The sequence below is a fragment of the Oratosquilla oratoria genome, chromosome 5, assembly GCF_046742065.1.
Source record: "Oratosquilla oratoria isolate Oo_2021 chromosome 5, ASM4674206v1, whole genome shotgun sequence".
Taxonomy (NCBI): domain Eukaryota; kingdom Metazoa; phylum Arthropoda; class Malacostraca; order Stomatopoda; family Squillidae; genus Oratosquilla; species Oratosquilla oratoria.
In genome coordinates, this window is record NC_134781.1 from 74914336 (window position 1) to 74940960 (window position 26625).

Genomic DNA, 26625 nt, shown 5'->3' on the forward strand with positions numbered 1-26625 from the left:
GTATAGCTGCTTGAGTTCAATGGCTTACCTAGCCTAGCTTCGTATCAGCTGCATGCGTGCGTATACTAGTACATGTTGACTAGACTCTACACGACTATCGTGCTACGTAATGTCGCTAGTTGCGAATTACATGGTACCTGTATGCAGGGAAGTTCATTGATTGCATGCAGCTAGCTGCCCAATCAACACGCTGACTACATGTTCAGTGCACCATACCCAGTACCACATCACCACATGCATGCGTACACTGTACATATGCAAACTCGCTCCGACATGAGTAATGAGATAGTCTTCCAATAGTTTGAAGGAAATCGAACCTGCAAAAACATGGCTCTGGAAGTATCAAAAATGGCTCTGGTGAAATTTAAAAAATAATGAAAAATGGCTCTGGAAAAAAAAAAAAAATTCCTGGTCAGATACTATTGTCCTTTTTATAAATGGGAGAATGCCCTTTGGTATGTTTGTATGAATGTACCATAAAGTCATCATTAGTATGAGAAGAAAAGCAAATTTAGTTTCATTAGCTATATGGCAAGGAAGGGAGGGGATTGGGAGTTAGGAAATGGTTATGTGTGAATGATATTTTGATGCAGCCCAAAGGGATTTCTCTCTGTCAACTTTTTCTGTATGAGGAGACAGAGATAGGGGTCACCAAATAAGTGAAGCAGCCTTACTGTAGATGTGCTGTCTTGCTGCATTGCTTCTGACCCAGGCCAGTGGGCAGGATACAGGGATGGCCCATCTTCCATGAGGGACTAAGATGAGAATGAGGAAAGGGTGGTAGGTGGGAGTGGGTATATGTATGCCTTTTGACTTTGGCTACCTCCTGGGTAAGGTGGAAAAAGCCCTTGGTATATAGATAGGTAGCTATGGATGCTCTCTGATTAGGGGTCTGCAAAAGGCGAGGAGATTAACATGCTGTATGTAGTTGTAGTAAACATACACTGGGCTCATCATAGAATCACTTGATCAAAAACTACAGGGTTATGTTGCATATAGCTGTATTAAACATACACTGGGCTCATCAGAGAATTGCTTGGTCAGAAGCTACAGGTTTACAGACTTATGGGACTTTTAATGTGAAAAACATTTACCTTGTGTAATTTTTGTAAAATATTTCAACTGAAAAAAAAACGGTGTATGGTACATAGTACTTGTATGTCACTTGTTTTTGCATGATGGTGTAGACTTTGTAGTAGCACATTTATTTAAAATATTGTTCTGTTCAGTAGAGTTGAATAGATTTTAGACAATGTTAAATACTTTGTAGTAGATGATCTTCTATTTGCTACACTTGTTTAACTAGGATTAAGAGGAAATTTTAAAATTGTGGTGCATGTTTTTGCAATTTAACAGCACAGAAAATTTTACTGGAAGTGGATTTTTATATAGTATTAGGCACTAGGTTAATCAATTGGCCTTCCCAACAGTTGACAAAACATGAGAGAGTGAAGGGGAATGCAAAAGGGAAGGCCCCTATCGGCAGCTTCACCAGCTCAGTCTAAAATTGAGCTTGTCTTGCAGACCATACAGACAGTGAGGCTAGAAGGTATCTATAAATCTAAAGCATCATTTGAGTACAACAGGTTTACATGTCATCATGAAAATAAATGTGCAAAAAGTTTTTCCTCCAAGAAATTCATGATACAGCTCTGTACTTACTATGAAATGTTTATCTATGGCGCCTTCCCATTACTAGAAAGAAGACTTTTTGGTAAAGTATTGAATTTAACCATTTTGGCAGCCCACTTGGGTAACAAGTAACATATGGTCTGTTAGAGAAAGGCTTGTCTTCTGCAATTTGGCAAGGGGGAAGTTTTCTCCCTGCTGCCCATTTTCAAAGAACAATTAACCCTTTCACCTCTATCTGCAAGTGCATCCCTATGAAGCAGATACTCTGTGTTTGGACCAGACCCAAGGTCTCTATAAACTTAGCTGTATTTCTTTCACTTTTCCACATAAGGAGAGCTTACACTTGGTAACTGCTTCCTTCCATCTACTTTCAGACAGTGGCATAGAAACAATACCACATCAATGCAGGTTTCCAAATAGTGAAAGCAGTCATTATTATTATATTGTGGTGACTACAGATAAATTTAAAGAAGTATACAAGTCCCTACTAACTTACACCACTTTTTTTTTTTCCATATAAAAGGCATTTGGTGTGCATATTTTTAGGATTGTAACCAGTCAATCCATTGCCCAGACTCTTGCAAAAGACACATGTCCCCAGAAAGTTGGCCATAGCCTCTATTTCAGCCGTAAAGAGATTCCATTAAGCTGTTTGATATGAGAATGTGGGACAGTGTTGTTGTTCCTCAGACTGTCTGGCTGAGCAGTCTTGACTCCCTAAGGAATGACATGGCTGAAACAGAGTTTTCCCACACATCCTTTGTAGAGTGTATATTGTGTTGTAGGTGCCGGTGATTGTGTGCAATGTAGTCTTCTATGTATTGTAGAGTTTGAGGTGAAGTTTTGCATCCTGGACAGATATCTGGAATGTGGTCATCCAGTCTCTTCTGGTAGTTGAGTAGGGTTGGATGGTGCAGCAGTGTCTTCATTGTGGGACCACCCCAACCTCAAGAGTTGGAGGCCAACCAGCCATGAAAAATCCCTTGCCACTGGCTCTATGCAGGTGGTACCAATCCCAGGGAGCAGCTTCAGTTACCTGGACGAGTACCACAACCCTTTGTGGGAATGTGTAATTTAATGTGCTTGTTGTATTCTGTGTGGTTGATGCATACAGGGCAATTAGTGTCATTTGCGAGGGTGATTCTTTTTATGGATTGGATATGTAAGGGAGGGAGGGAAGTTTAGAAATATTGGGTAAGAAAAGGATATGGAAAATGAATCTGCTGTTACTTGTAGGTGACTCTGTACCTGTGGCTGATTCTGAGACTGAAACAATTGGTGGCTGAATTTGGAAGGGTAATTAAGAGAAGAATATCAAGTGAATGTGGGCAAATATAGTGATGAGATATACAGGAGTAATGATTGTAGGGTGAATATAAGTGCAAAAGGTGTACAAGACTGGAGAATTTTTAAGTATTTGGGGTCACATGTGGCAGTGAATGGAGGAGTGGATATGGAAGTGAATTGTAAGAGTAAAGGGAGTAAATAAATGTCTGTGTGGAATGTAAAGCATTATGAGAAATAGGTTCATGGGTATCAGTGCATAGAGGTTTGAAGGAGTAATTGTAACAACAGCACTGTATAAAGCAGACTTAGATTTTTTCTTTTCTTTTTTCCTTCTCTTGTGTGCTTCATAGACTTTTGCGTGGATGAGGGGTTCACAATATGATGAAGTGGGGGGGAGACAAGGTTTGACCGTCTGACCCTGCTACATAAGAACTAAACATTGCTGTATTACAGTTGACTGAAGCAGTGTGATGGAATATGGATGTCCCTCATCCCAGAGGGACTGAGAAAGGAGGGATGGAAGAATGGTTGTAATTGTGTGATATAGGTGTGTACTTTAACAGTTACCACCCTCTTTATATGGGAGATTTTTTTCGCTTTTTCTTTTCTTCTCTTTAACCTTAACTCGGGCATGCCACTATAACTTGATTGTTTTGGGAGTGATTCCTCTTCTGGCATGAATATCTGGATGAGTTTGGCAAAATATAGAATCTAATAAATGTTTTGGAAGGAAATCAAGAGGAAGGGGAGGGGAGTCAAGTAGAGAAGAAAAGGTAAAAGGTGCAGATGGACAGATCTTAATGGAAAAGGAGGCGGTAAGGGGAAGATGGGTGGAGTGTTTTAGAGGGCTGCTAAATGTAGAGGAGGATAAAGAAGTATTGGTGGTATCAGTGGGAGGTGCTAAAAAATTGATGGTGATGGGAGAGGAAAATGGAGGAGAAATAAGAAAAGATAAGGTGCAAGTAGCTCCAAAAATAACAGGTGAGGCACCTGGATTAGATGGGTGTAATGTGGACTGTGTGAAAAAGAGGTACAGAAATAGTGGATAGACTAGTATTTACCTAGTTGTATTTTACGGGAAGGGGAGCTATGCTCGTGGTGTCCCGTCTTCGTATCTAATTTTATCTAAACTATTTGAGGTTTAATGTGTGTATAAGGGAGGGTAGAGTGCTGAGGTAGTACCTGTATAGTTCTGCTTTAATAGGGAAAAGGGGACAAATGTGAGTGTAGTAGTTTCAGAGGTATCAGTTTGAGTGTAGTTGGGAAGGTTTTAATAAGAGGATTAGGAGAGGAATAGAGGGAGTAACTGATAAACAGTGGGTTTAGGAAAGGTAAGGGTTGTGTGGATTAGATTTTTGTGGTAAGGCAGATGTGTGAGAAAGCTTTAGGAGAAGGGAAGGATGTTTTTGGGCCTTTGTGAATTTAGAAAAGGCTTATGGTAGGGTAGACAGGAAGGCACTGTGAGAGGTTTTGCAGATATATGAGATTGGGGGAAAGCTGTTAAGGGGAATCAGTTTTTACAAGATGTAGAGCCTGTGTTAGAATTGGAAATGGAGAGTGAGAGTGGTTTGAGGTAAAGGTGGGACTGTGTCAGGGAAATGTCTTGCTGCCATGGCTGTTCAATGTGTACATGGATTGGGTGGTGTGGGAGGTAAAGGAGAGGGTAATGGGCAGGGGACTGGAAATGGTTAAAGAAAATGGAGAAAAGTGGGAGGTGTGCCAGTTGTTGTTTGCTGATGACACTGCACTTGTGGCAGGGTCTGAGGGGGGATTAAGGGGTTTAGTGACGGAGTTTGGGAAAGTAAGTGATAGGAAAAAGTTGAAGATAAATATGGGTAAAGGCAAGGTGATGAGATGACCAAGGAGAGGATGGCAGTGAACTGGAAGTATTAAAGGATAGAGGCTGGAGGAAGCAGATAGCTTTAGGTATTTGGGGTTGCATGTGGCAGGAAAGGGATGAATTGAGGTAGAGGTAAACTGTAGACTGAGAGAAGCGAGTAAATGCCTTGGGGGGTTAAAAAGTGTCATGGGAAATAGGCATGTGGGAATGGATACAAAGAGGAGATTGTAGGAAGGGGTGATTGTGCTGATGGCATTGTATGGGGGAGAGACTTGGAATTCAAGAGGGTTAGGGAGGAAAAGTTTGAATGTGTTTAGAGATGAAATGTCTGAAGTAAGGTAGGGGTTACTAGATTGAATAGAGACAAATAAGGAGGAGAGCGGGAGTGGAAATGGAGATGGTAGATAGGGCTGATGAAACAATATTTGGGTGGTTTGGACACATGGAAAGAATGAGTGAAGAAATTAGTAAAAGATGTGTGGAAGACAGAGTTGGAGGGAGTGAATTTGAGAGGATGACTGAGGAGGAGGTGGATGGGGTGAAGGGGGTGTTGTCTAAGAGGGGAAAGTCTGGTGAGCAAGGAAGGGAGAAGGCAGGAGATAAAGATGGGTGGAGAGTGGCTGTGTATAGATAATACTGTTATGCAAGGAAGGGAGGGGCAGGGGATGGAGGTAAGGGGTGCTTATGTGTGAATGATATTTTGATGCAGCCCAAAGGGGAATGCTCCCAGTCTTCTTTTTCTGCATGAGGGGGCAGAGAGGGGGTCACTGATTAAGTGAAGTGTCCTTGCTGTGGATGTACTCTGTCTTGCTACATTGCTTCTGACCCAAGGCAGTGGTTGGGATACAGGGATGATCCATGAGGAGCTAAGATGAGAGGGAGGAAAGGGTGATGGATGGTAGTGGGTACGTGGCTTTACTTGGTTACCTCCCTTGTAAAGGGGAACAAGCTCTTGGTATGTAGATGGGATTAAAGAATTAGAAGTTTATTGAGGTTATACCTGGAAACCAGTATTTGACTTTAAAATTGGTAGGTAGTATTAAACTTGTTCATAAGTCAATAGGGGAAGTAATTTTTATCAAAGAACTGAAAGTAAGAGTTAAGATGTTTAGTTAAACTGTTCATCACAAATTGTATAGGATTGTCATTCGTATCCATAGTAAGATACTTTTATTAAGTTGAATTACAATTTACATACTGCAGTGGGATTACTTGGGGCTCAACTCCTTCAGGATGGGTTTTGCCCTTAAACTGGGGGGTAGGGAGGATGGTTTATGTTGAGTTGACAAATTATACTTTAACATTCAGTTTTGTGAGCACTTAATGTAATGAGAACATGGTGTGCTTTATAGACAGCCACCACAATTTTTGTGACATTAATTAAGAGCTATAATAAACTGATTACTACGTTGCCACGTGTATTAGTTCTTTTATAATTTTTATTTTATTTTATTTTTTATTTGACATAGATAAGAAATGAACTGTATCAATTTGGAGGCAATATAAGGTGAAACTATTTGCACATTTTAATATATTTATCATACACGGATTGTAAGTTTGGCACAAGACATGCAAAACACAAATAGACCTGCATGTGTTGCAACCTTCTTGGCTTTGTGCCCACACAGCCTTTACCTATGTTTGATGTTTCATCTCCTATATGTTCCCTTCCTATTGCTCATGTTTACCTTTGGATGTGTTGCTAAGGTTCTTGCTTGTTTTGTTTGTTGTGATTCCCTTTGTGGATGGGAATCTTATATTAGTTCTCGTTTTGTCATGAGGAAGCATCTTCAGCAAACATTTTCAGCCTTTCTAAATGTAAACACCAATTTTTTTTCTTCATTTATAGGCTGTGAGCCAATATATTATTTATAGTATATTATCTGTGTTTATATTCTGTAGCACAAAGGGCTATAGTAGAAAAGAAGACAAATGGGTGTGGGATAGGTGGGTGTATGCTATGATTGGGTCACACCTCTTACAAGGGGAAAAGTATTTTGGTTTATGTATGTGTATTCATAATGTATTGAGAATTCCTATTTTCCATCAAAACCATATAAATACTTGCACATACTGTATAATATGTTGTCAAGTAAAGTATTGTACACATACAAGTACAATACTGTATACAAGTCGTTCATGTGGTATATTCCTTTTTGTATTTTCCTAGCCTCTACTTCCATGTTTTGCATCGTGTATCAATTTATGTGTGATGTGATTTGGTTTAACATTACGCTCATTATATGAGGAGGCTAGGATGGTACCCCTTACAAAAGACTTTGTAGCATGGACCGGGAAATCAAGGAAACCTATAGAATGGGCAGGTACTCCAAAGATAAACAGTATAGACCACTAAAAGTTAAACTTAGATCGCAAACAAGTGCAGAAGAAATATTATCTAGAACAGTAAGATTAGCAAATAGTGAACAGTATAAAAATATATGAATAAAAAAAGAAGTGAGTGAGGAAGAAAGAGAGAAAGAAAAAGAACTTAGGAATGAGGTGAAAGAAATGAATGAGAATAGAACTGAAAAGGAAAAAGATGAGTTTTTTTGGAGAGTGTGTATACATATACGTACATGTACTGTATGTACAATGTCCAGCAATACATGTATCTTTATTTTCGTGTATTTTCCCTCTTTTATACAGTACATTAAAGGTTTATTTACTGTTTATTTACGGTGGTTAGGTTCCTAAAATTACCGTATATGACCAAATCCGCATATGCTGACATTCCATATTGAATACAGGGGTATTTTTTTAGTTTTGACCATGGGCACAATATAGCAATAGAAAATTAATTATTAATTTTGTAAATTAAAATGTATGAACGTAATATGCAATTTTGTGGGCGGAAATGAAAGTAAAAAATACCATGCTACAAGAAAATATGCTAATGAACGAAGTCAGTAGTATAGGATTGGGACGCCATCTTGTCGTCTGCCAACATCTCTCACGACGATGACAACGAGGACGAGCCGGATGACATTTAATTTGCAGGTAATGATTTATCAAACACAGGTCAGGTTAGTTTAGTTTAGGTTAGACGAATTCATCCTCCTTTTATTTCTTCGACATCGGCATCTATCACAACAAACATGGTGTACCATTCGTCCGACATGACTTCGTTACTTACGAAATTTGTTTTAGCACCTTTTTTTTTATTTCCGCCCATAAAATTGCATATTACTTTGATACATTATAATTTACAAAATTAATCATTAATTTTCTATTGCTATATTGCGCCCATGGTCGAAACTAAAAATTTACCACTACCGGTATATACTGTACCCCAGGTAGTTTTTGCAGCTTGCAGGATGGTAATGTAGACCTAAGCTTCAGAACACTTTACCTCACAGTTCAATTATAACATTATACAAATTTGCCTCAGCCAACTTAATTATCGTACACGACGTCGTAACTTCGGGAGATTTACGTTAAACGTCTGTCATAAAGCCCGTCGTAACTCCGTGTCGTCGCTAACCGAGTAGGTTGTTAAATGAGGAGTACCTGTACAGACGCTCCTGTACTCACGTTCATTTGTTTTACGTTTTGTTTCAATTTTACGTTTGAACTGACTGTAAAAAAAAAAATTTTAAAAAAAAAAAATTAGTGAATTTTTTAGTTTAACGCGCTCTCCGTAGTTCAAACGATACTTATGCATGACGCTGCGTCCATTGTTTACATTGCACAAACGACAGACTGAAAGTGCCTTTCCTCCTCCTCCTCCCCTCGTGCCCTCCTCCTCCTCCCCTCCTCCACCATCTCAATTTATGTTGCTTGAATTTAATTTATTTGAAATTAGTGTTATTATTTTACAATGTTATGTGTATAATGATTTAGCGGTGTTTTATAAGATACGGTAATAGAATTTATGGATGTATAGTACAGTAACAACTTACATTCGGCCGTTCGGAATGTAATTAAAATGTAAGTTGAGGAGCGTCTGTATAGGGAAAATGGAAACAAAGAAAACAAAAAAAGAGGAGGAGAAAAAAAACTGGAATAATCTCAGGAATGAATGAATTAAACGATTATCTAGTCCTAGAAGAACCAGACATAATGGGAATTGTAGAAACCAAATTAAAGTACACCCTAACACCCTACACTGTGGGACAAGGTGTATACAACTGTTGGACAAAGAATAGAAAGAACAAACAGGGCGGAGGAGTTCTAATTTTGACCAAGAAAGATTTAAAAGTAACAAAAATAACTGAAGGAAAAAATAATGTAGAATCAATTATGGTACAAGTCGAAGGTAAACAAATGAAGAAAAGAAAATTTGCAGTGGTATATGTACCTCCTAAAACACAAGCCTGGACAGAAAGGGATCATTCCGAGTTACTAGAAGATACAAAAGATGAATTAATTGAAATACTGAGAGATGGAGGAAATACAGTAATTATGGGTGACTTTAATTCAAAAGAAATATGTTGGGAAGAAATGACAGTGAAGGGGGGAGAGAAACACTGGGGCAATGTACTCCTTGACTTGACCATTGAATACACAATGACCCAATGGATTAGAGAAAATACTAGATACAGAGGAAATGAAGAACCCTCAAAATTGGACTTAATACTTACGACAGAACCTGAGATTATTGAAAAAATTGATTATAAAACTCTGATAGGAAAAAGTGACCACGTACTAATAGAAATGGAATTGAAAGAACAAATGGATCAAAGCAAAAATGATAAACATAGAATAGGAAGACCTATGTATAACAAAACAAACTTTGAGAAACTTAAAACATTCGCAATGCAAACTGGGAAAAATTCCAAAATGAAGATACAGGGATAGAAGAAAAATGGAACATACTAAAAGAAATTTATAATGAAGGTGTGAACAAATATGTATCACAAAAAAAAATGGAAAAAGCATACATAAAGAGCTGGTACAACAAAAGATGTAGTGAAGCTAAGGACAAAAAAGACAAAGCTTGGAAAAAATGGAAAAGAGATAAGAAACCAAGCAAATGGCAAACGTACATCAAACTAAGAAACGAATATGTAAAAATACGCAGAGATGAAAAGAGAAATTACTAAAAAAAAGATAATAGACAAATGTAAGGAAGAACCCAAACTATTTTACAAGTATGTAAATGGAAAACTGAAAAACAAGCAAGAAATAGAAAAACTGCGCCAAGAGAAAAAGGAATATACAGAAGAACTGGAAATGGCTGAAATTATGAACAACCACTTCAGATCAGTATTCACAATAGAAAACTCGCCTAACAGTGTAGATAGAGAGAGAGAATTATCCCCAGCAATGAAAGAAATAAATGTAACACAAAAAGAAATCAGTGACCAAATTAAAACCCTTGATGTCAGAAAATCACATGGCCCAGACGGAATTGCAAACTGGATACTGAAAGAATGTATGGAAGAATTAACTGACAAAATATATAATATAATTAAACTCTCACTTAAAGAAGGAAAAGTGCCATTGGACTGGAAGAAGGCAAATATTGTACCAATTTATAAGGGAGGTGATAAGGAAGATCCATCTAACTACAGACCGGTCTCACTAACAAGCACAATAGCAAAAATTTGTGAAAGAGTTGTCAAAAAAAGATGGGTTAAATACCTGGAAGAAAAATCTATACTGAACCCAAATCAATTTGGATTCAGACAAGGGAGATCATGTACAACAAATCTGATCTGCTTTTACTCATAATACAAGAAAGAGATGGATGGGCGGACTGTGCTTTTCTGGACCTGCAAAAGGCATTCGATAAGGTACCTCATAGGAAACTAATAAATAAGATAGAGTCAAAAGGTGGCATCAGAGGAAAATTATTGGAATGGATGAAAGACTTCCTGATTGGAAGGAAAATGAGAGTTGTAATTAGAGAAAAATTCTCCAACTGGGAAGAAGTAAAAAGCGGTGTCCCGCAAGGATCAGTACTGGCCCCGATTATGTTCGCTGTATACATTAATGACATGAATGAAGGCGTGGAGTGCTATATGAATTTTTTTGCAGATGATGCAAAATTACTAAAGAAGGTAAAAACGGAAGTGGACTGCAACTCGTTGCAACAAGATCTGGACACGATATGGAATTGGACTCAAAAGTGGGAAGTAAAATTTAATATAAAGAAATGTAGTATAATGGAATTACAGAATTGGGGAAGAAAAATAAAAAAAAAGCAAACTCGGAAAAAGACCTTGGAGTAATGATTGGAAAGGACATGAAACCAGATAAGCATATAAATAAAATATTCGGAGAAACATACAACTTATTGAGGTCAATCAAAGTGGCATTTGCTTATATGGATGAAGAAATGATAAAGAAAATACTAACTACACTAATAAGACCAAAACTTGAGTATGCAGCATCACTTTGGACACCCAGTACCAAAAAGAATATTAAGAAACTAGAAAGATTACAAAGAGCGACAACCAAACTAGCACCGACTCTCGCCGAGCTAACATATGAGCAAAGACTGTCCAAATTGAATCTACCAACTCTGGAACAAAGAAGAGAAAGAGGAGATTTGCTGACTATATACAGAATAATGAAAGGAATGGAAGTTTTAGACAGGAACGACTTGTTAGTGTGGGACAACGGTAAAACGAGAGGACATGGAAAAAACTGAAAAAGGATAGTTATAGAAAAAACTTGAAAAGGAACAGTTTCCCACACAGAGCGATAAATACATGGAACAGATTAGACAACAAAACAATATGTGCAAATGCTATACAAGATTTTAAGATAAAACTTGATGTGGAGAGATACAAATACGGGTCACCACGAGCATAGCTCCCCTCCTGTATATTACAACTAGGTAAATACCATGCCCTTGGTCCAACTCGCAGCATTTTTCAAAGTGCCATCACCTTGGCCTCCGATGCAAGTAGCAATGCTCTATCCTGCTCAGCCAGCAAGTATCAATTTACATATTCCTCATATTTAGCTAATATAATTTCTATATACATTTCACAATTTCTTCACATAGTTACCCTCATCTACCAGTGAGATCTTCAATATGTACCACAGAAGGGTACAGGAGATAGGTGTGAATAGATGTTAAAATGGTGCAGCCTGAATGGATTTGTCCTCGTCTCTATTTACATGCGAGGAGATGAGGAAGGAGGGTTGCCATGTAAATGAAGCTGTGGGGGTAAACCACCTTTGTCTGTTGGGCCCCTCATGTGGAGGTGCTGCATAGCTTATGACCCAGGCAGTGGCCAGGGGGAAGGGATGGCTCTTTATTATTCACAAGGAGCTTAGATAAAGTGGAACAAATGGGTATGTGGTGGATAGAAGGTACCTTGGCTGGATACCTCCCTTAAAAATAGGAAGAAGCCTTTTGGTATAGAGGTAGGTGTGTGTGTGTGTGTGTATCCTGTATATATATATATATATATATATATATATATATATATGTATATATATAAATATATATATATGTATATATATATATATATATATATACAGTAAACACACATACATCAATACATACATATACCAAGGCTTTTTCCCCCTTCCAAGGGAGGTAGCCAAAAAGGGAAAGGCATAAAAACACTCCCACCCATTTCATCCCTAAATACCCTCCACACCCCTCCCACCCTTCCTCTCATCTGAGCACCTCCTGGATGACGGGTCATCCCTGCCCACCGCCCTGGGTCAGAAGCAGTGTCGCAAGACACAGCACATCCACAGCAAGGCCGCTTCATTTAATCGGCGACCCCCCTCTCCGTCCCCCTTTGCATATAAGGCGAGGACGGGGAGAAATCCCTTCGGGCTGCGTCAAAATTTACTCACACATACTACCCCACCCCCCACCCCCCCGCCCATTCCTCCTCATGCAGTCACAACATCATCCATATACAACCATTCTCCACTCACCTCTGTCTTCCGTCCTCTCCCTTCCTTCCTCAACAGACATTCCCCTCTTCCCCAAAGCCCCCTTCACCCCATCCATCCACCTCATCCTAGGACGTCCCCTCATGTTCACTCCCTCCACATCTGCCTTCCATACCTCTTTTACTAGTCTTTCTTCACTCATTCTTTCCATGTGTCCAAACCATCCTAATATTCTTTCATCAACCCTATCTCCCAAATCCTTTTTTACCCCTGTTCTCCTCCTCACCTCCTCATTTCTCACTCTATCCAGCCTAGTAACCCCCACCATACTTCTCAGACACCTCATCTCAAACACATTCAAACTCCTTCTCTCTTCTTCTCTTATGTTCCACGTTTCTGCCCCATACAGTGCTGTTGGCACAATCACTCCTTCATACAGTCTCCTCTTCGCATCCATTCCCAAATGTCTATTCCTCATTACACACTTTAAACCACCAAGGCATTTACTCGCTTCTCTCAATCTACATTCTACCTCCACCTTCACTCCACCTTTTCCTGCTACACTTGCACCCAAGTATCTAAAACTATCCACTTCCTCCAGTCGCTCTCCCTTAATGCTCACTTCCAGTCTACTGCCACTTTCACCCCTTGTACATCTCATCACCTTACTTTTACCCACATTTATCTTTAGCTTTCTTCTATCACATACTCTCCCAAACTCTGCCACCAGCTTCCTCAATCCCTCCTCTGACCCTGCCACAAGCTCAGTGTCGTCCGCAAACAACAGCTGGCTCACCTCCCACTTTTCTCCATTTTCTTTAACCATCTCAAATCCCTGACTCGCTACCCTAGCATTCACCTCTCGCACCACTCCATCCATGTATAAGTTGAACAGCCAGGGCGACATAACGCATCCTTGACGAAGTCCCACCTTTACTTCAAACCACTCACTCTCTCCATTTCTAATCCTAACACATGCTCTACTACTCTCATAAAAACTCTTGACAGCTCCCAAAAGCTTTCCTCCTATCCCATAAATCTGCATAACCTCCCACAGTGCCTTTCTGTCTACCCTATCATAAGCTTTTTCCAGATCCATAAAAGCCCAAAAAACATCCTTCCCCTTTCCTATAGCTTTCTCACATATCTGTCTTACCACAAAGATCTGATCTACACAACCTCTACCCGTCCTAAATCCACACTGTTCCTCACCAATTACTCCTTCTGTTCCTCTCCTAATCCTCTCAATTAAGATCCTCCCATAAGCCTTCCCTACTACACTCAACAGGCTAATCCCTCTGAAATTACTACATTCACACTTGTCCCCTTTTCCCTTGTAAAGAGGAACTATACAGGCACTACTCCAGTCCTCCGGTACTCTACCCTCTCTCCAGCAAACATTAAATAACCTCACCAACCAGTCCACCATCACTGAACCTCCCTTTTTCAGGCATTCTGCATGACATCCATCCAGACCAGGTGCCTTACCTGCTTTCATCATCTTTACAACTGCCTTCACCTCATCCTTACTTATTTCTCCTCCATTCTCCTCACACATCACTCTCATTATCTTCGCATTTCCCACTGCAGCTATCTTTCCTTCCCTATCTTCCTTCACATTCAGCAACTCCCTAAAATATTCTGCCCATCTTCCCCTCACTGCCATCTCTTCCATTATCATCTCTCCATCTGTACCTTTTACCTTTTCTTCCCTACTTGATTCGCCTCCTCTTCCTCTCTTAATTTCTTTCCAAAACATCTTTTTATTACTTTCAAAATTTTCTGTCATACTCCTACCCCATTTCACATCTGCTCTCCTCTTTGCCTCCTTTACCTTTTGCTTTACTTCTCTTTTCTTTTCTTTGTACGTCTCATATGACTCCCCTGTCCTCTTTTGTAACCAATCTGTGAAAGCTCGCTTCTTCTCTTCTACAACCTTCTTTGTTTCCTCATCCCACCATTCACTACCCTTCTATTTCCCCCTGTCCTTCTTGTTCCACATACCATCCTTGCACACTTTAAGACTCTCCTTGAACCATCCCCATTCCTCCTCCACATCCATCTCTGCTCTATCCTTTACTCCCTCCCACTCCTCCTTCAGCTTCTTTTTGTACTCCTTCTCCTTTTCCTTTTCATTCAAGGAGTTCACTCTAAGAACCTCCCTACCTTTTGTCCCTTTCCTCCTTCTCCATCTATCCTCCACTCTCAGCTCACCTTCCACCAAAAAATGATCTGATATTCCCCCACCCTCTCCCCTTAGCACATGTACATCCTTAACTCTTCCTATCATAATCCTATTTACCACTACATAATCCATTAGCGCTCTATCTACCACCCTTCCCTCCACCACCCTATCCCATGTGTACTTATGCTTGACTTTCTTCCGAAACACTGTATTTGCTATCATCAACTCTCTTTCTAGACACATTTCCACCATCAACTCTCCACTACGATTCTTTCCTGGAACTCCACACTTCCCAACCACTCCATCGATTGGACCATTTCCCACCCTAGCATTAAGGTCTCCCAGTACTATTACATTGACATTTCTTCCTAAACCCTCTATGCACTCATTTAAATCTATCCAAAAGGCCTCCCTTTCTTCCATGCTCTTCTCACTGCCAGGCCCATATGCACTTACAAAGACCCACATCTCCTTTCCCAGTTTCACCTTCATCCACATTATCCTTGAGGAAACCTCCTTCCACTCCACTACACGTTTACCTATCTCCTCACTTACTAGAATAGCCACCCCTTCCCTCCCTCGCCCTCTCTTCACTCCTGATAACCTCCCACTTACACTCCCAAACTTACACTCACCCTTCCCTTTCAACTTAGTTTCACTCAAAGCCAACACATCCATCTTTCTTCTCACAAACATACTACCTATCTCTTCCCTTTTACTCTCATCTGTACCACATCCACGCACATTAAAAGACCCAAACCTTAGGGTGCTGGCCCGAGGCCCTCCAGCACCCCTTATGCCTTTCCTTTTCGTTTTAGGAATCTGCCCCTTGGGGCTACAGGGAGAAGGATGCCTAGTCCCTCTCCCCGTCCCTTTCTTCTCGCCTCTTACGATCCAAGTGGGAAACTTGGTGGCAGTATTCTTTTCCCCCACCACAGGGAATTCCCCCATCACAGAAAGAGAATACTCAGAGAAATGGTACAGGACAGCAACAAGGGGTTGGGGGACAGCATAATGGAGGGACAGTCGTAGCATAAAAGTGTCATCATTTCTCTATGAACAGAATTTCTTCTATCATAGACAAAATGATGTGTGGCTCTGGTCCGTAGGGGTGCCCCATATAGACCCTAAAGTATCGACTGCATGCTACTTTGCCACAATAACAAGCAGCCAATACCCCAGACGTGATAAGTAGAGTCCCACAAGGTTCTGTATTAGCTCCAATAATGTTTGCCATATATATAAATGATATGTATGAGGGTGTAGAATGTTATATGAACTTATTTGCAGATGATGCAAAACTACTAAAGAAAGTAAGTACAGAGAAACCTGGACAAAGTCAGGGAATGGAGCCAAAAGTGGGAAGTGAACTTCAACATCAAGAAATGAAGTATAATGGAGTTTGGAAAAAGTAGAAGTAGAATATCAGGGCTATAAAATTGGTACAAAGGAAATTAAAAAAAGTTAGCCCAGAAAAGGACCTAGGAGAAATTATTAACAAAGACTCACCAGACAAAATAGAGAAACCTACAATTTACTAAGATCAATAAAGGTGGCCTTTAACTACTTGGATGAGGAAATGGTAAAGAAAATATTAGTTACACTGATAAGACCAAGATTGGAGTATGCTGTGACACTATGGACACCCAGCACAAAAAAAATATATATATATATATATAAAGAAATTAGAAAGAATCCAAAGAGCAGTGACAAAAATGGCACTGGCACTTTCAAAATTGAGATATGAACAAAGATTGTCTAAACTGGAACTACCAACCCTGGAACATTTACAGAATCATGAAAGGCATGGAAGTCCTTGATAGAGAAGAAACTCAAAAAGGATAGTTATAGAAGAGATCTGAAAAAGTATAGTGTACCACACAGAGTTGTGGATGTCTGGAACAAATTGGATGTGGCAACAGTGTGTGCAAAAACCATACAAGAATTTAAGAACAAACTAGATGCTCAAAGATACAAAGACTGGTCACTACGAGCCTAGCTCTCTTCCCGTATAATATAACTAGGTAAATACAAGAGGACATGAAAATAAACTCAAAAAGGATAGTCATAGAAGAGATCTGAAAAAAAAAATCCACACAGAGTGGTGGATATCTGGAACAAATTGGATGAAACAATAGTGTGTGCAAAAACCATACAAGAATTTATGAACAAACTAGATGCTGAAGGATACAAAGACTGGTCACTACAAGCATAGCTCCCCTTCCTGTATAAAACAACTAGGTATATACACACATATACACCAAATATTCCATATGTATGGTACATTTTTGCATATTTTGAGTGTTTATGTAATGTATAATAAAGCAGCTTTGGCCGTCTTGCACTACTGTTTAGGTGCAAAACATCTTGCTGCATTGCCTCTGATCTGAGGATTGATTGTGGGACTCAGCTGACCCTTCATCCACAAGCCAAGATGGGACAAAACACACACACACACACTTCAACGAACGGACGGCTTAGAAGACGTTCTGAAGAAAATTGAAGTCTGTGGATCCCAACGCAAAGAGAAGTGCCTAGTGTTTTTGCAGGGTGGGGGGGAAATTGCTCGTGGAGTAGTGGGAACGTAGGGAAAGAGGAAAAGGGGAGGGATTACTGAGGGAAATGGAAGGAAATGAGGAGGGAGTAGACTTTGACCAGCCAGACAAGCGGAAGGTAAACAAAAGACTTAGCGAGGATCAAATGTCTAATAAAAATGTAAAGATTAGAAGTATAGAGAGGAGCAATACAGAAGAAAGTGACGAGAATATGTTCCAGGGATTTAAAGAGGGTGGGGGGGACACAACCCCCCCCCCCCCCGACTGATAAGACTAGAGGAGAGAGTTGATAAGGTGATCGAGGACTTGGAGCGTAAGTTAGGTAACGTAGACTCCATTTTTCAAAGAATTGAAAGGTTGGAACAACTAGAGAAGGCTAACAGAAACTTAACTGAAGAAATAGAGGACCTAAAAAGACAGTTAGGAAATGTAAAGGAGGAGAATGAGAAATTGAAGAAGAATAGTAATGAAAACAGAGAGAAACTAGCTACAGAAGCTAAAAATTGGAGAATAACTCAAGAAGGGAATAAGGTTTCATTCACTGACATAGTCAAACAGCAATTGAAAGAACATAATGAAGACTCAGTTATTAAAGTGATGAGACAGAAGGAGAATATAGTAAGAGAATTAGCTGACAAAAAGAAATGTATCGTTTTATTGGGAATGGAAGAGAAACATAACCCAGATAGAACTGCAAGAATCAAGGAGGAAAATGAAAGAGTAAGCAGTTTATTAAAATTAGTCCAGGAAGATGAACCAGAAATTATAAAGGAAATTGAGGAAAAATTCAGACTCGGAAAATATAGTACAGATAAGACCAGACCAATTAAGATTAAATTCAGGTCACAAACAACAGCAGAGAAAATTCTATCCAAGACAGGGAAACTAGCAACAAATGATCAATATAAAAAGGTATGGATAAAAAGAGAAATGAATAAGGAGGAAAGAGAGGCAGAAAAGCAGAAAAGAATTGAAGCTAAGGCAAAAAACGAGGAAAGAACGGAGTCAGAGAAAGAGAGATTCTATTGGAGAGTAGTGAACATGAAAATAAAGCAGTTCGACATACTAAAGAAAAACATAAGGGAAACAGAGAATACAATGGAAGTGGCAGAAAACTAAGAGTGTCTTACACAAATATAGATGGATTGATAACAGGATTGAATGAACTGAATGATTATTTGAAAGAAAAAGAACCGGACATAATGGGAATTGTAGAAACAAAATTAAAAGGCCCACTACCACCCAACAGTGTAGGACATGATACATACAATTATTGGATTAGAAACAGAGAGAAAAAACAAGGGGGTGGAGTTATGTTCCTGACTAAGAAGGATATAAACGTGAAAGGTGTCATATATGGAAAGAATACAGTAGAGATGATTATGATAGAAGTGGAAGACCGAGATAAGAAGAGCAGAAAATTTGTGATCAATTATGTGCCTCCGAAAACAGCCTCATGGGAGGAGAGTGAACATAAAAGTATGTTAGAGGACACAAAGATAGCATTAACTAAAATAATGGAAGATGGAGGAAGAATAGTTATGATGGGCGACTTTAATTGCAAAGAAATCTGCTGGGAAGAAATGACAGTAAAGAGTGGTGATGACTCATGGGGAAATGCTCTACTTGAGATGATTACTGACCATTCAATGACACAATGGATACAAGAGAACACTAGGTATAGAAATGAAGAAGAACCATCGAGGCTAGACTTAATAATTACATCTGAACCTAGAATAGTGGACAAGATTGAATATAAAACACCAATAGGTAAAAGTGACCACATATTGATTGAACTGGAACTTAATGAAGAAAAATATATGAAAAGAAATGAACAATATAGAAAAGGAAGAATGATGTATGAAAAAACAAACTTTGATAAAATAAGAGAATTCTTCCAACAAGAAAACTGGGAAGAAATATACAAAGAAGAAACAACAGTGGAAGAGAAATGGAATATTTTGACAAAAATTTACAAAAAAAGGAGTGGAAAAGTATGTCCCAAGACAAAAACAAGAAAAAGAATATGTAAAATGCTGGTACAACAAAAGTTGTAGGGAGTTAAAGGACAAAAGAGACAAAGCCTGGAACAGATGGAAAAAAGACAGAAGACCTGAAAAATGGAAAATATATACTGGTTATAGAAATGAATATGTACAAAAGTGCAGAGAGGAAAAAAGAAAATATGAAAAAGATGTTATAGAAAAGTGTAAAGATCAACCAAAACTATTCTACAGATTTGTAAACAATAAACTGAAAAACAAACAAGACTTAGAGAAATTAAGACAAGGAGGAGTTGAATACACTGAGGAAATGGAAATGGCAGAAATTATGAACAAACATTTTAAATCAGTGTTTACAAGGGAAAATATACAACCTGAAGAGATTGAGTGGAAGGAAAAAGTCCCCCCTATGGAAGAAATAGAAGTAACAAAGAATGAAATATTGACACACTTGGGTAATTTTGATGTCAGAAAATCGCATGGGCCAGATGAAATAGCAAACTGGATTCTGAAAGAATGCAGGAATGAACTGGCAGACAAAATACATAGCATAATAAGCAGTTCCTTAAAAGAAGGAAAAGTTCCAGAAGATTGGAAAAAAGCAAATATAGTACCTATATATAAAGGAGGAAATAAAGAAGAACCTACCAACTATAGACCAGTCTCTCTAACAAGTACAATAGCAAAAATATGTGAAAGAATTATCAAAAGTAGATGGGTAAAATACTTGGAAAAAAACAACGTACTAAATCCAAGGCAATTTGGATTCAGACAAGGACGATCATGCGTCACCAATTTAATATGTTTCTATTCAAGGCTAATAGATATAATACAAGAAAGAGATGGATGGGCTGATTGTGCATTTCTAGACCTAAAAAAAGCTTTTGACAAAGTACCACATAAGAAGTTGCTTAAGAAATTAGAATATGAAGGAGGAATACAAGGTAAATTGCTAAATTGGATGGAAGACTTTTTGCAAGAAAGAAAAATGAGAGTAGTGATAAGAGATCAGCACTCAAAATGGAATGAAGTAATAAGCGGTGTCCCGCAGGGAACAGTTCTGGCCCCAATAATGTTTGCTATATATATTAATGATATGGATGAAGGAATTGAAAGCTATATGAGCTTCTTTGCAGATGATGCAAAATTACTGAAAAGAGTGAAAACTGAAGAAGATTGTGAATCACTACAGAGAGATCTAAATAAAGTACAAGAATGGAGTAGGAAGTGGGAGATGGAGTTCAATACAAAAAAGTGTAGTATAATGGAATTTGGAAAAAGCAAAAACAGAATAACAGGATCATATAATTTGGGGAAAGAAGGAATAAAAAAAGTAGAAAATGAGAAGGACCTGGGAGTCATTGTTATGAATAATATGTCACCTGAGAAACATATAAATAAGATTTTTGGAGAAACTTATAATTTAATAAGAACAATCAAAGTGGCATTTACATACCTGGATGAAGAAATGGTGAAGAAAATCCTAATCACCCTGATAAGACCAAGATTGGAATATGCAGCAACGATATGGTCACCAAGTACAAAAAAATGTATAAAAAAACTTGAAAGAATACAAAGAGCAATTACAAAACTGGCACCAACACTCTCAAAACTATCATATGAAGAGAGACTACAAAAACTTAAACTACAGACACTAGAGCAAAGAAGAGAGAGAGGAGATTTGATAGCTATTTACAGAATCATGAAAGGCATAGAAATTACTGATAGAGAGAATCTGATAAAATGGGATGACAGAAATACAAGAGGACACGGAAAGAAAATAAAAAAAGACAGCTATAGAAGAGATTTTAAAAAGAACAGCTTTCCTCACAGAGCAATAGACAGTTGGAACAAGTTAGATGAGAAAGTGGTGTGTGCAAAAACAATACATGAATTTAAAAATAGTTTAGATAAAATGAGATATGAAGACGGGACCCCACGAGCATAGCTCCCCTTCCCGTAAAATACAACTAGGTACAACTAGGTAAATACACATGTATATATGCATACATAGATATCAGTACATACATATACCAAGGGCTTTTCCCCCCATACAAGAGATGTAGCCAAAGTGAAAGGCATAAATCTACTCTCACCCATTTCATCCCTACATACTCCATTCCCATTCACCACCCCTCCCTCTTTTCTAGGCTCATCCACAGTACACACGGTACATAATACACCAAAAGGGCCTTTCCCCTATATAAGGGAGGTGGCCACCCTTTACCCATTTGTTATCCCATCTATTTGAGCTCTAAATTCAATTATCAGTTATACTCATATATACATGAGTAATCTTTAATGTATCACTATGTAGTACACAGAGAAAACACAATTGTTTTGCCAAATGTTTACAGTGAGTCACAATGGAGTTGCCCAGCACAGCCTTGATTGTGTCAATTGACTTCATTGTGTATTCATTGGCTGTGGTTGTGGGAACCATTAGGTCAGTGTGTATGTTTAGGTACTGTAGTATATGATGGATATGTTTATGCACTTGTTTGATGAAGCAGAAATTCCAGCAGTTTTGTTTAGATCTTAAGGCATAGGGACTCCTTTCTGTGTTATCAGCCAGGTTTTATTGCTTATGTCCTATAAGATATTGTTAGTGAAATATTATCATCATCACCTGGGTTATATATAGATGTGAATATTTCACTGGGTGGATTCAAGCTGAGGAGGAGGCTATTTATCATTGCTTCCACTTTCTGAGTAACGAGATCTGGAACCGGTTCTGTGGGGACTGTGGCCACAGGTGTACAAGAAAGTTCTCTTCAAAGTATTGTGTGGCAAATAGGTACCAGGGAAATAGAATGTAGAACAGGACAAATTTTGATTTTTTCAGTATAGCAGTTTATAATTGATTCAGGCTGGTTCCACGATTTCTGTATTACTTTCAACTGTATTTCCTCTATTTTCACTTAAGGACAGCTAACAACCATTGACTGCTCCCCTCCTTGTATTGCCTTCAGTTGGCAACAGAAACCTGTATATATATATATATATATATATAATATAATATGTACACACAACATAAGGAACAGCTCAAAGCTTTGTCATAGAGAGATCCAGTCAGTGGAACTTCAGGCAAGAATTATTGGATGTTATCAAGTTTTAGGTACTTGGGGATGAATGTGGTAGAAAAGGGAGTGGAGATAGAATATAGATTGAGAGAAACATGTAAATGCTTTGATGGGTTAAAAAGTGTAATGAGAAATAGACATTTGGGAATGAATGCTAAGAGGAGATTGTATGAATGGGTGATTGTGCCAACAGCACTGTATGGAACAGAAACATGGAATGTAAGAGAGAAAGAGTTTAAATGTGAGATGAAATGCCTGAGAAGTATGGTAGTGGTTACTAGGTTGGATAGAGTGAGAAACGAGGAAGTGAGGAGAGTGGGGGTGGAAAGGGAGTTGAGAGATAGGGTTGATAAAAAAGTATTGGGATGGTTTGGACACATGGAAAGAATGAGTGAAGAAATATTTGTAAAAGATATGTGGAAATAGAGGTGGAAGGAGGTGACCAAGGATGAGATGGATGGATGGGGTAAAAGGGGCATTGAGGAAGTAATGGAGAAAACAGAAGATGGGTGAGTGGAGAATGGTTGTGTATACATGATGCTGTGATGCATGGAAGGGAGTGGGTGGGTGATGGGGTGTATGTGTGAATTATATTTTGATGCAGCACAAAGGGATCTCTCCTGGTCTCTTTTTCTGCATGAGGGGATGGGGAGGGGGGTTGCTGATTAAATGAAGCAGTCTTGCTGTGGATGTGCTGTGTCTTGGTGCATTGTTTCTGACCCAGGGCAGTGGGCAAGATACAGGGATGACCCATCATCCAGGAGGAGCCAAGAAAAGAGGGAGGGAGGGGTGGTGAATGGAAGTAGATTATGTGGGGATGGAATAGGTGGGAGTGGCTACCTCCCTTGTATGGGGGAAAAAGACCTTGGTATATGTATGTATTAAGTATATAGAGAGGGTGGTGGATGGATGGTAGATAGGGCTTTAATGGACTATATAGTGGTAACCAGGAGAAGAGTAGGAAGAATTTTGGATGTATGTTCTTAGGGGAGGGAGCAGTGGAACATCAGAATTTTTTGGTGGATGGTAAGTTGAGAGTGGAGGATGGAGAAAAAGGAAAAGAACGGAAGGTAGGGAGGTGCTTAGGGTAAATTGCTTAAATTAGAAAGAAAAGGAGTAGAAGAAGCTGAGAGAAGAGTGGGAGGGAGTGGAGGATAGAGTAGAACTAGGAATTGTGTGTGGAACAAGGAGGATGGGAGGAAATAAAAGGAAGGGTAGTGAGTGGTGGGATGATGAAACAAAGAAGCTTGTAGAAGAGAAGAAACAAGTATTCACACATTGGTTGCAAAATAGGATGAGAGAATCTTATGAGAGGTACAAAGAGAAGAAAAGTGTAAGATAAAGGGAGAGCAGATGTGAAATGGGGAAGAGTATGATGGAAAATTTGGAAGTAATAAAAATGTTTTGGAAGGAAGTTAAGAGAGGAAGGGGAAGTGAATCAAGTAGAGAAGAAAAGTAAAAAGTGAAGATGGAGAAATGATAATGGAAGAGACAGTACTAAGACGAAGATGGGCAGTTATATTTTAGGGAGTTGTTAAATATGAAGGAGGATAGGGAGGGAAATGCAGATGCAGTGGGAAGTGCTAAGAAAATGATGAATGAGTTAACTGGAGAAGAAATAAGAAACAAGGGGAAAGCACTTAAAGCTGGGTCCACACTTGTTGCATTTCCATGTATCGTATCATCTTTGTGTACCACCTAGTGATACGACACAGCGCAACAGGGTATTGTATCACTAGGTGATACGCAAAGATGATATGATATGTGGAAATACAACAAGTGTGGACCCGGTTTTTGATGATGAGAGCAGGTAAGGCACCTGGGTTAGATGGGTGGTATGTGGAGTGTCTAAAAGAAAGAGGTACAGTGATGGAGTGGCTGGTGAGGTTTAATGTTTGTCTAAAAGAGGGTACTGTTTTACAAGGGACAAGGGGACAAATGTGAGTAGTAGTTTCAGAGGGATCAGTTTGTGGAGTGTAGTTGGGAAGGCTTATGGGAGGGTTATAATTGAGAGGATTAGGAGAGGAACAGAGGGAGTAATTGGTGAGGAACACTGGGTTTAGGAAAGTTAGGGGTTGCTTGGATCATGTTTTTGTGGTAAGGCAGATATGTGAAAAAGCTTTAGGAAAAGGTAAGGATGTTTTTTGGGGCTTTATGGATTTGGAAAAGGCTTATAACAGTAGAAAGGTAGGCACTGTGGGAGGTATTGCAAATATATGGGAAAGGAGGAAAACTGTTAAGAGCAATAGAGTTTTTATGAGTATAGTGCCTGTGTTAGAAATGGAGAGTGAGAGTGGTTTGAGGTGAGGTGGGACTTTGCCAGGGATTTCATGTCACCATGGCTGTTCAATTTATACATGGATGGGGAGTGGAGATGGTTTAAGAAAATGGAGAAGAATGGGAGATGAGCCAGTTGTTGTTTGCTGATAACACTGCACTTGTAGCAGGATCAGAAGAGGTATTAAGGTAGTAAATGATTTTGGGAAGTTGAAGATAAATGTGTATAAAAGTAACTTGAGATGTACAAGGGGAGAGAGTGGGAACAAATTGGAAGTGAGTATTAAGGGAGGGAGTGGATAGCTTTAGATACTTGGGTACAAGTGTGGCAGGAAAGTGAGGAGTGAAGGTAGAGGTAGTATGTAGATTTAGAGAAGAAAGTAAATGCCTTGGGGGATTAAAAAGTGTAATGAGAAATAAGCATTTGAGAATGGATGTTAAGAGGAGATTGTATGAAAGGGTGATTGTACCAACAGAATTGTATGGGGCAGAAATAGGAAACAGGAGAGGAAGAGTTTAAATGTGTTTGAGATGAAATGCTTGAGAAGTATGGTAGAGGTTACGAGGTTGGATAGAGTGAGAAACAAGGAGGTGAGGAGGAGAGTGGGGATGGAAAAGGAGTTGGGAGATAGGGTTGATGAAAGAGTATTGGGATGGTTTGGACACATGGAAAGAATGAGTGAAGAAAGATTAGTAAAAGAGGTGTGGAAGCCATAGGTGGATGGAGTGAGCATGAGGGGGCGACCAAGGATGAGATGGACAGATGGGGCAAAAGGGCCATTGGGAAAGAGAGGAATGTCCGTTGAGGAAGGAAGTGAGAAGAGAGAAGATAGGGGTGAGTGGAGAATGGTTGTGTATGGATGATACTGTGATGCATGGAAGGGTGTGGATGGGGTATGGGGTGGGTGGGTTAGGGTGTATGTGTAAATGTTATTGTGACACTGCCCAAAGGGATTTCTCCTTATCTCTTCTTTTTCTGGTTGAGGGGACGGAGAAGGGGGGGGGGGTTGCCAATTAAAGAAGCGGCCTTGCTGTGGATGTGCTGTGTCTTGATGCATTGCTTCTGACCCAGGGCAGTGGATGAGATGAAGGGATGACCTGTCATCCAGGAGGAGCCAAGAAAAGAGGGAGGGAGGGGTGGTGAATGGGAGTGGAGTATGTGGGGATGAGATGGGTGGGAGTGGATTTTTTACTTTGGCTACCTCCCTTGTATGGGAGAAAAAGCCTGTGGTAAATGTATGTATTCAGCTCTATAGAACTTAAGTTTTGCATCTTATTCTAAAAGTAGTTGGGATCATTACTCCTTTGTATATAAAGAAAAGGGTAGATAGTAGACTTCCATCACTCCTTGGTTTGTATATGTAATGGTGCATGTATTACCCAGAGAAGTGTACTCAGAAAGATTTATATAATTAAGATGTTCTTATTTCTTGACCCACAGCTTTGTGTTTTTACTCTGCCATCTTTATGCGATTTGCTATCAAGGTGCAGCCTCGAAATCTTCTCCTGTTTGCCTGCCACTTAACAAATGAAACAGCACAAATTATTCAAGTAAGTGTAATCCCAGGCATTGGGTATTGTTCTATTTCCTGATTTGGCTTTTCAAGTATTTCATGTTTAAGATGGACATCAGAATCTCCTCTGTGCTGCCCATCTTCAACACTAGTGAACACCCTTGCATCCATCTGGAGGTGCAACCCAGAGAGGCTGATGCTTTGTTACCAAACCTGACCTAAAGCCCCAGTCACACCAAGCTTATGACCTAATTCCTGGTTGATAAGATGAAAATCTATATACTGTGGACTATTCAGTGTGTGCTGTAATATACCTATTGATCTATCTATTTATCTATTTTATTACCGATTACCAGCAACTTCCAAAGACTACCTGCAATTGGCCAGTGATCTCCTGGTCGCTGGTGGTCGAAAACAGGTCATAAGCTTGGTGTGACTGG

At 39.3% G+C, this 26625-nt stretch overlaps 1 protein-coding gene across 1 annotated transcript in view; it reads left to right on the forward strand.

Annotated features, from left to right (window-relative positions):
• Mpc1 (mitochondrial pyruvate carrier) overlaps positions 1-26625 on the forward strand; it is a 39776-nt gene that overhangs the window by 6989 nt on the left and 6162 nt on the right. The window contains exon 3 of the mRNA XM_076185421.1: positions 26113-26222. Within this exon, the coding sequence (XP_076041536.1) occupies positions 26113-26222 (110 nt within the window). The remainder of the gene's footprint in view (positions 1-26112; positions 26223-26625) is intronic.